A 16,630-nucleotide genomic window follows, 5' to 3' on the forward strand; every position below is an offset into this window, starting at 1 on the left:
CCAGATATTCAAACAAGCTGGATATTGTTTTCCCTCAGAGCTTTTGCACACCACACACCAGGAAATATGTCAATAATAATCTACAGAAGTTTTTAAAGATATACAAAACGAAGCTTAATAAATTGTGCCTTAATACTAAGAACTCTGAAGTAAAATTTCCACTTCTATTCAAAAATATTAGAACATGTAAAATAAATTTTTTTAGAATCAACTTTTTAAACTTTTGGAGGTATTAATGCTTTAAAAAAGCTATCCATACTCCAAAACTAAGTTTTCCGGAAACTACTTCAACAAATTCAGAGCTTAAATGCTACGTCTTTTAAGACTTTATTTTCTGAAAAACAGATATTTCATACAATCTTTGCCATGTTAATGCAGATACGCACAAAGTAGGCCATGTACTTTTGTTTTCCAAAAGATGCATTATGAGCATTTTCAGGAAGCTGGTGTGATTTATTCAACTTTTAATCTTAAATACAATCACAAAATTATATCCATCAGGAGGCATTGCAACCTTTTGTACAGAGAAGCCACTTTTATTTATACAGTGTTACTAAGAACAAGGAAGATTCAGTTCAACTCAATTTGCTCTTATATAATAAGGGTAAAGTAAATTAACAAGTGAAGTATGATGTTGCCATTGACATTACAGGTGGAAATACAAGGAAAATTTAAACCAGAAAATAAAAGAACTTTAAACAGGAGCTGAAACTTGGACTGTCAAGGAAAAAAAAAAGCCTGTTTTGAAAGACATACATTCTGCAAGTCTGCATTTCAGAACATTCAGTTAAATTTATCATCTTCCAAAGTCAAGCTAATTTTATGACATTTTTACAATAGCACAACAAACAGCTTTTTCCCTAGTAAGCCCAAATTCCCATGGAAAGCAAGAGGCTAAATGGTTCATGTTGTACAACTAACCACTGAACCTATAAAGCTTCTCTCAATTGCAGTTCATTTGCCCTTTTGTAAAAAAGAGATGGTGATATTGTTACCCAGGCCTTAAAAAAAAGCAGGAAAAGTGCAACAAACCCTTCTGGGTTCATAATACAGTGGATTTTCTTCCTCAGTGTTTGGAAAATTTATAATGCTAGTTTTTCCCCATAGGAGGAATCTTTCTAATACAACCCAAATAGTGAAAAAAATCTGCCTTCTTTAAGCGATCCTTTAATTAACATAGTCTACCTCCTAGAGTTAAGAGGGGAAAAGTCCTAGCTCTAAATTACTGGCATTTACAAGCTCAAGATACAGAATGGAAGGGCACTGGTTTTCATATATATCTGGTTTTATGTAAAACAAAGGTACCTTCAATGTGCTAACAGAAAAACATTCATTGATTTTTTTATGTATATGAACAAAAGCTAACAAGCTAATTGTGGATGCCTTCTTTAATAGGAAAAGAACTGGGAGAAAAGAAGAACCAGCTCCTTTGATTTTAGTACTGCCAAAACAAGTAAGCCCCCAGAGTAATTACAAATATGTAGAGGAAAATAGGCCAGGAAGACTTTTCAATTCAAAGTACTGCCTATATCACAACAGATTTAAAAGACCTAAGATTGCACATCAACTCTAATATTTGGCTGTACTTGCATTGCCCTGCTTGGAATTTTTTAATGGCTCTTTCCTTAAATTTCACACATCAGAACAACCACAATTAAAAACAAAAACAATGCAGATAACACCAAACACTGGACATTAAGAACACTACATACGACAGAATAGAGGCAAGTGTTAAGGGCAGAAGTGATGGAAGTTTTTCTTTGTATTACAAACCCTCAACCCTGAACCTGGGGTTTGGGCTCTAAAAGAGCAATTTAGGGGAGCAGATCAAGAGCTTGATTATCAGTTCTCACACAGAAACGTCACATATCTCAAACAACTCACAAGTGTCAGGCACAGAAGAATAATCATCTAACAAACTATGTGAAGAACTCATGACCAGAAATAAAGAGATACTGCAAGACACATCAAAGAAACAGAGTAAAAGAGAAATACAGACAGCTCCATAGACTACTAAGCCTCCACAGCTTTATAGAGAAATCAACTAAAATTCAGGCAATTCTAGAAAATTATAGACAGCAAAACACTTACGATAAACTTCCGTTTCCAAGGGTACTTCAAATTGTAGAAGTTTTAAGTTATTCTGTACCCCTGAATCTTAAGAAGGGTGGGGGGAGCACGAGAGTGTGAGAGTACAGAAGTCGGATGGGGAGGAAGAGGGAGAAGGAAGGTGGGAGAGGGGATGGGGGACAGGAGGAGGGAGGGTGGAGCAGACCCCTGGTTTGCCACAGGTATTTCTGTATTATCAAAAATGCATGACTTCATAACCATAGCACTCTGAACTTCACATTTTAAAAGATAATCACCAAAATACAGACCTGTCTTCTGAATCTGCTGTATGACCAAAGCTTTTTACTCCTGATTAAATCTCTTAACTGTTGAGTTCTCTTGTAAACAGTTCAAAATGACAAGGCTACTTGTCAAATGACTTCCCCAGAAGCAGCCAGAGTACAGACTGAGGTCTTATTGTCCAGAATGCAGCAAAGAGCAAGCTTTGAAGTCATCAATCATATCTGCCCTACAACCAAATATGTATATGTCACACTATTCTCTGAGGGATCATTTTAAAATAAAAGTGATGGATAATTTAGCAGAGGCACATGTTTTTTTATGTAAAGCTGTTTTTTTTTGCTAGGATAAGGTGCCAGGTACCTCTGAAGTCTGAAATTCACAGGCAATAAAATTCACCTATTTCATTTTTCTTCTTTACCAACAAAAAGGCAATTTCTGATTACTGTCTATAAGGATAAACTAGTGTGAACTGGTTTTATCATTGTAATAAAAGTTTTTCCTTGTGACAAAGAATGTTGTTGAAAGACTAATCTTGAAACAGCAGAGGTAATCAAGTGATGAGTGCAACAGCCTCTAGGAAATAAAGCAGTGTGCAAAACACAGTATGGCATTATTATTCAGTTAGGTTGTTTTGATTGTGAAAATAAGGTTCAAAATGAATGAAGAAAGTAAAATTTGATGCACTAGTTTCCTTAACTTGCCATTAGACACATGGGTACTCAAAAATATCACCTTTCTTATAATACCTGTCAAAGTATTAAAAGAGCACTGATACTGAAATGCATTCTCCCATGAGTATTTAAGGATTACAGATTAATGTGGCAATCAGAATACAGCAAAGGCCAGAACTATGTGAAATTTTTCCTTAATTTCTTTCAAGTTTGTCTGTGAAGACTGGCAACTAGAAAGTGATCATAGCCCTAATCTCTAAATTGCAGGGAAAATGTACTCGATCAAGATTTTAATCCTCTTCTACTCTGTGTTGATACGTGATTTTAGGAATCCTATTCTAGTCTGGATTTTTATTTTGGATCAACAGTTGAGCTTACACAGTACTGAAATGCAATGCTAAATTTAAGGAAACCTTGATCATGAATTCACTACTGAACTATTAAAACTGTGCAAAAATTAAAGTACTTCACACACTAATAATGGAACTTAATAAAAGATGTTGGTTCTTACTTTTTGCTGATGTTTCATGTATATGTCCTAAAAGGCCAGGTAAACTAAAGCACTTTTAATTTACACCTTGTAAACTGTAAATTAAAAGTATCAAATGAGAAAACTGAATTAAAAAAACATTTCACTCTACCTCCACCAGAACATCACTTTATTGTTAATCTGCCATCAACAATGTAAAACTCTTAATAGGTACTCTATCCTGGTTTTTAAAAAGGTAAAAGATTACATTGGATTAGCTACTTTCTATGAAGATACTACAGCAATCACAGAAGAGGGAAATTTGAATGACCTCCCAAAAATGTACACTATAAGCAAAGGGGAGTGTACATTAAATCAAATGTCTGTTAGATTCATTACTTTTGAATGCACAGTGACAATTCTGGAAACTGTACATGATAGAATCACAGAAATGACTTAAATAACCAGAATTACATTTTGTATGTGATCATCAGACCTTTAAACAATCCTTGCATTTTCCGTGTTATCAGTGGTTTTGGAAAATTTTCTGTTTATCACTCCAAATATAAGTTAACAGCATCGAGATGAAGTATATGAAATATAAGGATTGAAATAAAAGTGAATGCGAAAGATGGCTAATCTACTAGATCAGGTAAAGGGGGAAATGGGCAGATGGAGGGGGATGGGGAGGACGACGATGGGGTGGGTTTTTTTCCCTTCATTTCAGAAGTAAGTTCTTCCAATGTAGTGTATCTGTTACATAGCTCTCCTTCTTCAGTCCATTTCTGAAATTCATATCTCATAGCCTTTTTTTGTACTTACTGGTCAACCCGACCAGTACTGTTGCTAAGCAACAAGTGTTATGCAAGAATCTGAATGCATCAAATCTTCCTTAGCTGTGATTTCTTCGCGGCCCCAGTTTCCTCTTGTTTCTGAGCTGGGTTTTTTTCCTGGATTGTACACACGGGGTCAGGTGGAATGGAGTTCCAAATCACTGTGCTCCGCGGCATCCCGATCTCTTTCTGCAGCTAACCTCCTGACACGTCTGCAGCTGTTCTGTGGCAGAAAGACAATCTCCGTGTTCAGGCGGTGAGCTTGCTTGCTTTCTTTCACCCTTGACCCTGGGGTTGCAGGCCATGGTGTTGGGCGTATCCCTGAGTGCAGCTGTCCTGCAGGATTCACTTCCCTAGCGCACCGAGATTTCCTAGGTTTCCTCAGAGTAAGCCCCCAGTTGCATCACCACCGACTGTGGTGTGGCTTTGGATGCCTGAGGCTGAGTTGATTCTGGTGGATGTCTGACCTCGCTTAACCAGACTCATCTACTGTCTTGCCATTCATACCCAGGCTGTCCAACCTTCATACAGCTGAGCCAAGTTATCTAGATTAGTTGCTTCCTTAATGACATAGTCAACCTGTAAAAATGGGCAGGACAGAATTTAAAGCCATTTAAAACTTGAAACAGCATGATTCATATCTGAGTTACATGAACTGTTTAAGTTTCTAATCACCCAAATTAATTACCCAAAGATGTGCAGTTGTCATGGTGGGAAGAAGTTAAATAATCTGAGCTTCCCTCCTAATTCTGTAACTTACAAATGTGTGCCTTGGGAAAGTCACAATCCCCTTTGAGCCTTACAAATCCTTAGATGGAGAGAGAGTGCCACTGACCATACAGGTGTTCTTGGGATTAACCATGTGAATTCACTGGACAAATGCTTAGGTGAATTGAAAAGTGCCCAGAAGATTCTGGAACAGTTTCATACTCAGCAAACATCTGCTGATTCTGACGCAGTTAAATATTCTTTTACAGTAAGAGATATGATCATTTCTCTATCCAGAGCATCCATCAGGGTCCAATTATATAGTAAATGCTCACTCTATGGCTGCTGAATTATAACTTACAACAGTTCTTTGTGTGCAAAGAACTCTATACTTTCCCTACTCCTGTGAGCCACTTAACATTTTTTTATATAAAACTTAACTATCAGAATAAAAAGCACAATAGCTAAGCATCCTTCAAAAAAAAATGGACAGAGACCTAAGATGTAGTCATGAAAACACACAACCCATTAACCTACCAGAAAATTTCTGAAGCAAAGATACCCCTAGGCCCAGAACACTGTCCAGGATTTTTGACAAATTTGACACACCCTCTCTAAAGAATGACTCTTAACCAGGAAGAGCTTAAGCTCAGATCCAATATAGAGATCTAACAGTGTTTAAAACTTTAAAAAAAATTGCTGATGTGAATTGTGGATGCCAAGCCATTAGAAAATAGGGTATTCACAAGTCTCAGATTTTTACCCTACCCCACAGAAGAAAAAGCAAATGTGTAATGGAGAATTCAGGAGAACATTACCCTTGACTAAGTGCTCTAACTTAATAACAAAGATGGCACAAACAGACACACATTCAATGATGTAAAATTCTAAGAACACATCACTGGCAAAGTAGTCTTGCCAAAAATGCTATGATATAAGGAAAATATCAGACAAATATAAACTGAGGCACATTCTGCAAACCAAGTGGTCTGGACACATAAAAAATTTAAATGTCATAAAAGAAAAGGCTCAGGAACTGTTCTAGACATTAAAAGGAAATTAAAACTGGAACAAGTATATAAACTTCAGGATAAGCTTTGACTAAATTCTGTATGGGTGAGGGTGGCTAAGTAAAAAAGGATATCTGAAGATAACTGGAGAAACCTAAATATGGACTCAATGGTGGATAGCAGTCAACGTTAACACCAGTGTTAAGTTTTCTGAAGCTGATAATTTTATAATTGTATCGTAGCTATATATCATGGCTATATATTATTACAATGTTTTGTTTGGGAGACAAAGTACTTAGGGCAAGAAGTGTTACACAGAAAGATTAGGCAAATATAAGAATATTAATAACTGACTTGCCAATTCTAGGCAAGGAATATGTAATACATGAGCATTCCTATAACATTTCTGAAGTTTGAAACTTTTCAAAATAAACAGCTGTGGGCAAAAGAATTCATTCCTGAATTTATATATACAATTTTAATAATAATGATAAAATTTCAGAGTAATAACTTCAGACCAACTGACACCCAGGAACACTTTACAGATTATTTATAGATACTACTGACACCGACAGTGTCACCCTCATATCATTAGAAACCTTCACATAGCTCTCTCTAACACGCAAACTAATAGTCTTCTGTTGGAAGAGAAAGGGTCAAGCAACACCTCAAATTTTGGTTAAAAGAGGACTGGGTTGAAAGGAAAGTGTTAACAGGCTAGAGTTAGAGTTGACAATCTAGGAGCTGTGTTATTCAAAATCTTCTGAGGCCTGAAAATAGATTTAAATTCCTTATTTCTCGATATGCCACCGAAGATGGGGATGATGGAATCTTTAAACCTATACTGCTTCAGCAGCATTAAAATATGTAGCTCAAGTTTAAAAGATGGTCACCTGTTCAGCAACTGACATCCTCCTATTCGGATCAACATCTCGGCCCTCTAGCTTGGCTTTCACTCTCTTCCACACACTCACCGCATACGAGTTTCTCTCCTGCACAGCTGTGAAGCAATGGAGACATGTATAAGTCAAGCCACCACTGAGTATTAATATTTAATATTTAAGGTGTCCTTATTTTAACTAATTACCTTTTCCAGTCTTAGGGTCTCTGACGGCCTTTTTAGGACTACAAGCAACACTCTTGCCAGTTCCCGGAACGGTGCTCGGTGGGGTATCTGCTGATGTAGCTAGGTTTTTCTGAATCAGCTTTCTAGCGTTCTGTGACATGACATCAGGCTGAGTCTTCTGGCCAGTGTTGCTTCGGACTGCTACAGAGAGCAAGTTGGTAGCTCAATGTACAGGTAAACAGCAAACGGGCAAGCAGGGCAGTTCTGTTTCAATCATCAACTGCAAATGGACAAGCCCTGATACTAGATGTGACATTACAACCTTAAAGTCCTTATCCCTTAAAATGAAAGCTCTTCACCTAAAAAGACAGTTTAAACAGCTGCTAAGTCGCTTCAGTTGTGTCCGACTCTGTGTGACCCCACAGACGGCAGCCCACCAGGCTCCTCTGTCCCTGGGATTCTCCAGGCAAGAACACTGGAGTGGGTTGCCATTTCCTTCTCCAATGCGTGAAAGTGAAGTCGCTTAGTTGTGTCTGACTCTTAGCAACCCCATGGATTGCAGCCCACCAGGCTCCTCCATCCATAGGATTTTCCAGGCAAGAGTACTGGAGTGGGGTGCCATTGCCTTCTCCCATTTAAACAGCTAGATGTGGCAAAAGGCGAGGAAAGTTACATTCACAGAATGATACATTTGCATACATGTGTGCATGCACACAGAGAAGTCAACAAATACACAGTGGTTTTGTCTCTAGTTGGAAAGCAACTACAGATTTTTCTATTAATTAATTTTCCGTATTTCCCTAACAGACATGTATTTTGTAATCATAGACAGTATTTAAACACACAGTATTTTTTTCCTCTAATCTCTAACATAAATACTTTTAAAATTCAGGCAAAATCTGTTCAGTTTGAAATATGACAAGAAATTAGGGAAACCCTTTATTTACTTAGATAATTAATGTTTTATGGGAGTATAGTTGATTTACAATGTTGTGTTAGTTTCTGCTGTACAGCAAAGTGAATCAGTTATACCACTCTTCTTTAGGTTCTGTTCCCATATAGGTCATTACACAGTGCTGAATAGAGGTCCCTGTGCTATACAGTAGGTTCTTGTTATCTATTTTATGTACAGTAGTGTGTATATGTCAACCCCAATCTCCCAATTTACCCCCTCCTTGGTAACTATAAGTTTGTTTTACATCTGTGACATAATTTGTTTTTCTAAATAGGTTTATTAGGGAAAACCTTTAAAAGATGATGACTATAAACATGTTTGTTGTTGTTTATTTTCTAAGTCCTGTCTGACTCTTTTGCGACCCCACAGTCTAAAGCCTGTCAGAGGCCTCTGTCCATGGGATTTCCCAGGCAAGAATATTGGAGTGCACTGCCATTCCCTTCTCCAAGGGATCTTCCTGACCCAGGGATAGAACCCATGTCTCCTGCTTCTCCTGCATTGGCAGGTGGATTCTTTACCGCCTGAGCCACCAGGGAAGCCCAATAAACATATTAGATGCTCTTTAACATCTTAGCATGTATGTGTAGATTATCAACAGGTCAAGATACAGGTTTTTCTGAATACAGGAGTCTTACCTGCAGCAAAGGATGGTTGATAAGTAGCAGACGATGTTGGACTCGAACATTCATTTGTTGCATCGGTGACTAAGGGTGATGCAAAACTCACTAAATTATTATACACACTGAAATACAAAATAAAATGACTCATTTATGAAATGCTTCAGCAAATAGCTATTTATAAGTACAAACAAAACTGAAAAAAATATTAAATTAAATATACAAAACTTACTTTACCACATGTTTTGCTTACATTTTAAATTCAGGCCTGAAAGCATTCTTACCTCTGACTTTGCGTTTTCAGTTCTTTCAAGGTGGGAGTTATTTCCTGGAGCATTTCAACATGTTCTTGACTTCGAACCTGACCCATGGCTTGGACTAATGTAAACAGCACTGTCTGAATGTTGTCTTGCCATGATTTATATTCACCCAAGAACTGCCTAACACTGTTCTCATAGGGAACATCTTCACCATCTGCCAGAGCGGCTTCTTCATCCTAGAATCAACATGTTAATGATTAAGAAAAATGGTATTTGTTTTAGTATTACTCTTCAGACTAATAAGTGGCTTTTTAGTATCAATGTATTTAATCTGCTTATTACAATTTATTAATAACTTCTTTTCAATAGGAATCTTGTTTCCAGCACAAATAAAAACTCCAACTAAAAAGAAATCCAGGGACTTCCCTGGCAGTCCAGTGGTTAGGACTCCATGCTTCCACTGCAGGGGGGAACATGGGTTTGATCCCTGGTTGAGGTCCCACAAGCCATATGATACAACCAAAAACAAAAAAACTCAAAAAGTAAATGATCTACTGTTTTGTGATAATAAAGCCTTTTCTGAGGACTGTTTCCTTACTATCTAGATTCTATACAATACTGGAGAGAAGAGGCAATATTTCATTTATTTTGGAAGCAAACTATATGATTTGAGTTGGGAGCCAGAAGAGAAGTTAGAAATCTAAATACTCTGTGAGACTAAGTTCAAGTTTCAGCTCTTCTATAAGTTATGTGACTTTGTATAAATTAGTTTCTCTAAGCCCCAGTTTCTCTGTGTACAGAATCAGAATACTATTTACTACCTGCTTAAAAAAAAACAGTTGACAGCTGATGAAAACACAAATAAACTCAGTGACAAACCAGAAATATGACCCCGGAGAAATTAGGTTTTTTTCTCATGAATAAAACTCTTTTGTAATTTTATAAAAGGGGGGAGAGTAATTATGTGTCAATGGTATTAATCTTACCTTGGCCATTGCTTTCAGGAGATGTTTGACATCTCCAAGCTGCCGGTTATGGCCAGTGAGCACAGTCTTTATATTATCAACCAGATTCTGAATTGTTTCACAGACTGTTTCTATTTGTTGCTCTTTCTCTGTCTGAATTGCTCTCTGAGTAGACATATCCTGGGTCAGTTGTTTGTGTGCTGACAAAAGCCACTCAGAGCTGCCAATAGGATGTTCAAGAGTCGTGTCCTAAAGAGAATAAGGGTTTGATTTTAAGAATCAGCCAGAAAAATATAAGATTCTTTTCCTCAACATCATATCAAAAGATAATCGTAACTCAAGTTGATACAAAGAACCTTAGTTGCTGAGTCATGAATTAATTCACTAGAAAAGTGTTTTCTTAAAAATTTAAATAAATTTTTAGAAATACTTGATAATTTAAACAATCTACAAAATACAAACTAAGATTTTTACTTTTCTGCCTAATTATACAGGGAACAAACGCTTAAAGTTTAAAACCTAAGAAAATATATTTGGAGTAACAAACATGACACACAGCTAGGACCCCAGGCACTGTAAGTAACTCTTTAAAATAAAACCAGGGCGTCCTAATACATAGTCTAAAGCCTTCCCACAAAGTAGAAATGCTGAATTTATTAACTTGATATTCCAGCATTCGTCCTCCACTAGCCCTCTGTCTGCTATCCTACTTTCCAAAGTGCATCTGAGTCATTTGCTACACATTAGCTCTCTCCTTCCCTAGGAACCCCTACAGTGATTCTATTTATAGCTCTACTTATAGCTCTGAGAGTTCTTTTCACTTTTTCATTTCATTCACTGTATTATTTGTATAAATAAGTTCCTTTGGGGATAAAAGAAAGATTTAGTCATCCTTGAATTCTTCACAATATCTCATATACAGTACATGCTCAATAAATGTAGACTAGTGAATATATTGATTTTGAGAGCATATAGTTGGTCTTATTTAAATTACCAAATCTATTCACTCCCAAGAATCAAGACTTACCACCCTCTGTAATAAACGAAGCTCTAACTCAGAGACTGAACTGTTAAACTGTGATGCAAATGAACACATTTGCTGACACCGTTTGATTAGTTCAAATAATGCAGCATCCAGGTTTAAGGCTTCTGCAGTTCTAGTTCGTAAACTTTCAAAATGAATGATATTGCTGCAGAGGAAAGTGACCTGTGAAGAGGAAAAAGAGTGGAACCATCACAATGAGGAAAAAAAATTGCAATTAATGAAAGAAAAATAATACTACCTATTCATTTCCAGAATTTAGGACCAGGTCCTGAAAATGTATGAATGTATGACTCTCAGACCCACTTCTTATAAAAGCTGTAAATAAATTAACACTTTTAGGTTGATGCTGTCAAGTCTGAGAAGGCCAAAAAGCACCTAAGTAAAGTTAGGTAAACACATCTTCTGCATGATTCTTTTTTAACACAAATTTTACTCCATAAAAAAACTGTTATCATATTCAGCTTAAATTTGTTTGTGCTATATCTAAATTCCAATCTGAAATGCTCCCCCCTTCTGCTTCTACTCCTACATAATTTTACCATTTAGATCAGAAAACACTAACTGCTTATTTGACAATATTAAGGACATCTTTCAAGGTACAGTAATAGTATTGTGATTATGTTACTAACTAGTTCTCATCTTATATATACATACTGAAATATTTACAGATAAAATGATATAATATTTGAGATTACCATTAAATTTAGGGTAGGGAGTACACAGAAAATAAAGTAGGACTTAAGTTGACAATTATTAAATTCTGGTAATGGATATATGGGATATGGGAATCATATTAGTTCAATGTTGTGCCTGATTATATAATGAGTTATATTATCCTGTAACTGAAAATAAGATGGCACACACAGGTGCCCATACCTGACTTGCTCTTTGGCTCTCCTTAAGGACAAGATTTCTTCTTTCAGCTATTGTTGCTTCAAAATCCTGTAGTACAGGTGCCAGTGCAGGGTTGGCACCACCTGCCCATTTGAGTCGCTGTTCAATACTTGCTTCAAGTGCTGCCAGTTTCTCCTATAAAAGCCAGCAGAATCTCAGTGAATAGGATTCCACTTCCTATCTGTTGAGCATTTTATATGAATAAGAGAGATTCAAAAGAAATAGGATGGCATAAGTAACTTAGAAAACATCTTTAACAAACTGTCACCTTTTGGAATTAATCTTGACTTCATATAGAGTATTTAAGACTAAACATATCTGAGAAGGCAAGGACTGGCTTTCAGTTTATTTTGCAGAAAGAAGTTTCATTTTCATTTCTAAATAGTCTTTAAAAAAAAACAAAACCCTGTCATACCAAATTCCCACTGTACTATATATGCTATCTATGAGAAAGTCCATTTATATCTTTGATTGTAAAAGATGAAAATCAGATTCCCACAAATGGAAACATTCATGAATAATGGTAAAAAATCCAGCCAGATTATCACAATACAAAGGTTTTACATAACAAAGTTGCTTCATTATGTACTCAACATTTCAAGTGGCGGAGTTTCCATTCATACTTTTCGCCCCCCACCCGCTCACACACAGACACCTCTAGAATCAGAAAGGGCATGAGTTCAATCTCTAAAGTGAAAACTAGGACTAATATGCTGTAGAGAAAAGGTATTTCAATCTTCAAAGAAGTGAGCTCAAGAAAAGTTCTATTAAAAATTTAAAAAATATTATTACAGTGATTGTAATTATACTAATATTAAACTATAAAAACAGAAAAATGTCAGTTACTACTGAATATATAAGAATACCAGAGATGTATATAAAACCATCATCAAGACCAGTTTCTCTTGTTGAAAAAAAGGTGAGATTAAATATTTTGCTGATGTGACCCAAAAATAGTCAAAAATGATGGTTTAGAAAAATGTTCTGCTGCTTTTGATATCACAAAATTCCATTAACTACACAATAGAAGGAAGATAGAACTAAACTTCATGGATATTAATAATATGCCAAACTTTCAGAAAACAAATTTGGTATTCAAGTTTTTACCATTACCAACGTTAATGTATAATGGCACAGTAATAGCCATTAAAAATTCTTAAATAGTTCATTAAAAATTTGAAATATTTAGTATGTCTGTATTCTTGGTTCAAAATATACTGCTAAGATTCAGTTACTTTGGAAGATAAGAAAAAAAAGACACAAATTAAAAATAAAAGTGAAAAAGGTATTAAAGTTCCTGTGACTTAAAAGCCAAGGACAGACTGAACAGAGCACTTCACCACAGTAGAGACCATTTCTAAAAGTAAGATGTGCCAGAAGGAGGAAATGACAAAACGTACCTGAACTGTTGCAATTGAAGTTTCAATCTGGCTCAGAGTATGGAGTTTCTTTTTCATGCTGGTTAATATGGCAGAACGAGGGGGAGGTGTGACAGACATGGCTTGTGGTCTATTGATAAGGAGATCTTCATGCTGCCACTGTTCAAAGAAAAAGAAATGTAACAAAGTAAGCAGGGGAAAAAACCAAGAGAGGGGAAGTGACATTAGGGGAAGGACTGGGGGAGGTGGTAAAAAGTCCAGGTGCAGCAGGGCAGGGTGGGCAGGGAAGAGTAACAGAAACTCAGTAAAAGAATTAACCAGATGGAAAATTTCCTGAGGTAGAGAATGGCTGATAAATTTCTTGGATCACGGATATGCAGTATTTAAACAGCAATTCTGAAGGCATTTCCTAGTAAAAGTTTCCTACACAAACCCCCGAAAATAATCTCCAGTTCAGAGGCTGGAACAAGCACAGTAGGTAGAAGAGTTGCCCAGCATGGGAGCTAAGCAAGTAACTGAGAGAGACAATGGCAGCAGTCAGAGGAGGAGGAATTCTCCAGTGAACCTACAAGTGGCAGAATAACAGAAAGGTGCAGGCAAGTGCTGACAGGGGATCAAGCCATCTTACGCGTGCATCCTGTACACTGTACGGTGGCCCCAGAAGGCCAAGGGACATCTGAGCTGAAATTTTAAAGTTATATATTGTGCTAGCTTACAATATGTTCAGATGAACAAAACTGGAAGAACTTTTATAATATTTTCCATGTAGTTGTCAACTTTTTCAATGAATAAACTCTAAAATGTATTAAATAAACCTTTCAACATTATTTTTTTGAAGTAAAATAAATGCCAAGAAAAGCCCAACATGGGGCTTTCCCTGGTGGTCTAGTGGTTAAGAATCCACTTTGCAATACAAGGGACACTGGTCTGGGAAGATCCCACATGCTGTGAAGCAACTAAACCTGTGCGCCACAAGTACTGAGCCTGTGCACCATAGTTACTGAAGCCTGTGTGCCTAGAGCCTGTACTCTACAACAAGGGAAGCCACCGCAATGAGAAGCCTGTGCACCACAAATGGAGAGCAGTCCCTACTCTTCACAACTAGCGTACAGCCAACAAAGACCCAAAACAGCCAGTAAATAAAAGATTTTTTTAAATAGATGTTATTAAAAAAAAAAATCCCAATGTGCTAGATGGACTGCTAACCTATAATAAATGTAACTTCAGAATCTGAATAAATTACTTTTCTTAACTTATGACCTAAGAAACCAGCAAATTGATAAAACTGCAAAGAGAAAAATACACTGGTTCCATGTCCCACCAACTCACTCTTGGGAAGCGGCTTCAATATAAATGATACAAAGTAAACAACGTTTGGGCCAAACCAGAACCCCTGATACTACAGCCCCAGTGCTACTCCATGAGTCCACCTGTCTGAAGCTACTGACAATATACTGAAGTAAAGAAATAAGAAAAAAATCTATAATTTATACTGTGCTTATTATCTTATACAGATCACCATTTTTTTTTTCTTCTTTTAAAAAAGTGTTTTTGGCAGTGCTGGGTCTTTGCTGCTGTGTGGGCTTTTTCTAGCTGCTCAGAGTGGGGCTACTCTTGTTGCAGTGCGTGGGCTTCTCGCTGCAGTGGCTTCCCTTGTTGCAGAGCACAGGTTCCAGTGCACGCAAGCTTCAGAAGTTGCAGCACATGGGCTCAGTAGTTGTGGCGCACAGTAGGTAGTTGCTCAGTAGTTACTTACTCCAAGGCATGTGGAATCTTCCCAGACCAGGGATCAAATCTGTGTTCCCTGCATTAGCAGGCGGATACTTATCCGCCGTGTCACCAGGGAAGTCCCAGATCATCATTTTTAATCCACACAGTCATCAACCTTTAAGAGAGTACTGTCCCCATTCTACAGGTAAGGAAATCAGATCTTAAGGGAGGTTAAAGGTAAGTTCATATACCCAAATCCAAATCTGTCTCACTCCCAAAGCCTGTACTGCCCCGAAACAAAGAAGGACAAAAACAGGCTTCTTAAAAACAGTTGCCAAATGATGACAGGATGTATGTAGAGAGCTTAGAGATTCAGGAAAACAGATGTCACTTTGGAAATAATTGAGTTAGGCAGTACACAAGGAATATATACACCTAACAAATAAATTTAATTGTTAGAAATTACATATACAGGGTGGGGGACAGGGAGGCTCAGTAGGGAGGGGATATGTGTATATGCACAGTTAATTCACTCTGTTGTACAGCAGAAATGAACACAACGTTGTAAAGCAATTATACTCCAATTAAAAGAACAAGAAATTACATTTACAAATAATATTTAATGATAACACTAACCATAAAACACTGATGGAAACTAATTAAAAGGACACAAACTATAAACATAAAATGATCACAACTCTGTAACCGAGAAATGTTACAGCAATGTTAAAGCTGTGTTTGTTCCGGGTTGGCACAATTTGGCAAGTTTAAAATGTTCTCCTCTTTATATTGTTCTACAGTAATCTCCCGGCTTACCCCGTTATGAAGGGAAATACTTACCTGAAACATGGCGATGTGCAGCTGGACACGCTGCAGGCTTGTCTTGCAGGAGGCGATGCTGGTCTCCAGCCTGCGCACCAAGTCGTGCTTCTTCCAGGCAGTGTCGTAGGAGCTCGCCAGCACAGTCGCCCTGTTCATGACCAGCTGAGAGAACTTCCCAATCTGGATGTTGTGCTCCACCGCCTTCTTACACAGATCGTCAACAGAAACTTTGCTTTCAGCACCAAAATCCTTCGCCTCCACCTGCGCAATGATGTCTACCCCTAGAGCACTGATGAAGCTGCACAGTGTGAGGCCCAGGGCTTGGTTCGGGAGTCCAATCAGGAGCTGCCGCACAAAGTCAGCTGTGAATGCCTTTATTGGTTTGGCCATCTGGTCTTCACTGAAACAAGAGTTTCTAAAAAGGGTTTTCACATTGACAATCTGTACAGGCCCATTTACAGTATTCTGATCTTCAAGTGAGCTTGATCCTAAAAAAGGAAATTTTTCTTTAAGTATTTCATACAATACTAAAATAAGGTGATAATGCTAACTTAAGAATTTGAAGACTTCCATGAACTTAAGATTTTAATTTACAGTTAAATTAAGCCTACTCTATCCCATTTCCCTCCAAAGTACAACTAAATCTGGCTTAAGTGTGAAATATTACCTGACAAAGTTTTAGAAAAGGTACCACAGAGCCGAAAGAACTCCTTAATTGTCTGTAGTCGTTTTAGAAAGAAGATCTCTTCCAGCACCTGTCGGTGATTATCATCATCAAAAAAATTGACCTGAGTGCTCCTGGCTTCCCGTATTATGTCAATCTTTCGCCAAGCTATAGGAATTTCCATCTTATTTAGCTATGTAAATGAAAGAA

General features: G+C 37.2%; 1 protein-coding gene across 3 annotated transcripts in view; it reads right to left on the reverse strand.

Moving 5' to 3' along the window:
• Positions 1-311: 311 nt before the first annotated feature.
• The window catches only part of SMG1 (SMG1 nonsense mediated mRNA decay associated PI3K related kinase), a 98,972-nt gene continuing 82,653 nt past the window's right edge, over positions 312-16,630 (reverse strand). For all 3 annotated transcript variants that reach the window (XM_061401249.1, XM_061401248.1, XM_061401250.1), the window contains 11 exons: positions 16,424-16,613; positions 15,775-16,244; positions 13,246-13,383; positions 11,828-11,980; positions 10,934-11,113; positions 9,928-10,155; positions 8,966-9,177; positions 8,700-8,806; positions 7,131-7,310; positions 6,937-7,043; positions 312-4,904 (listed from right to left, as the gene is read on the reverse strand). In XM_061401249.1, the coding sequence (XP_061257233.1) occupies positions 4,827-4,904; positions 6,937-7,043; positions 7,131-7,310; positions 8,700-8,806; positions 8,966-9,177; positions 9,928-10,155; positions 10,934-11,113; positions 11,828-11,980; positions 13,246-13,383; positions 15,775-16,244; positions 16,424-16,613 (2,043 nt within the window). In that variant the 3' untranslated portion in view covers positions 312-4,826. The remainder of the gene's footprint in view (positions 4,905-6,936; positions 7,044-7,130; positions 7,311-8,699; positions 8,807-8,965; positions 9,178-9,927; positions 10,156-10,933; positions 11,114-11,827; positions 11,981-13,245; positions 13,384-15,774; positions 16,245-16,423; positions 16,614-16,630) is intronic.

This window comes from Bos javanicus, chromosome 25 (assembly GCF_032452875.1).
Source record: "Bos javanicus breed banteng chromosome 25, ARS-OSU_banteng_1.0, whole genome shotgun sequence".
In the NCBI taxonomy this organism is placed as follows: Eukaryota; Metazoa; Chordata; class Mammalia; order Artiodactyla; family Bovidae; genus Bos; species Bos javanicus.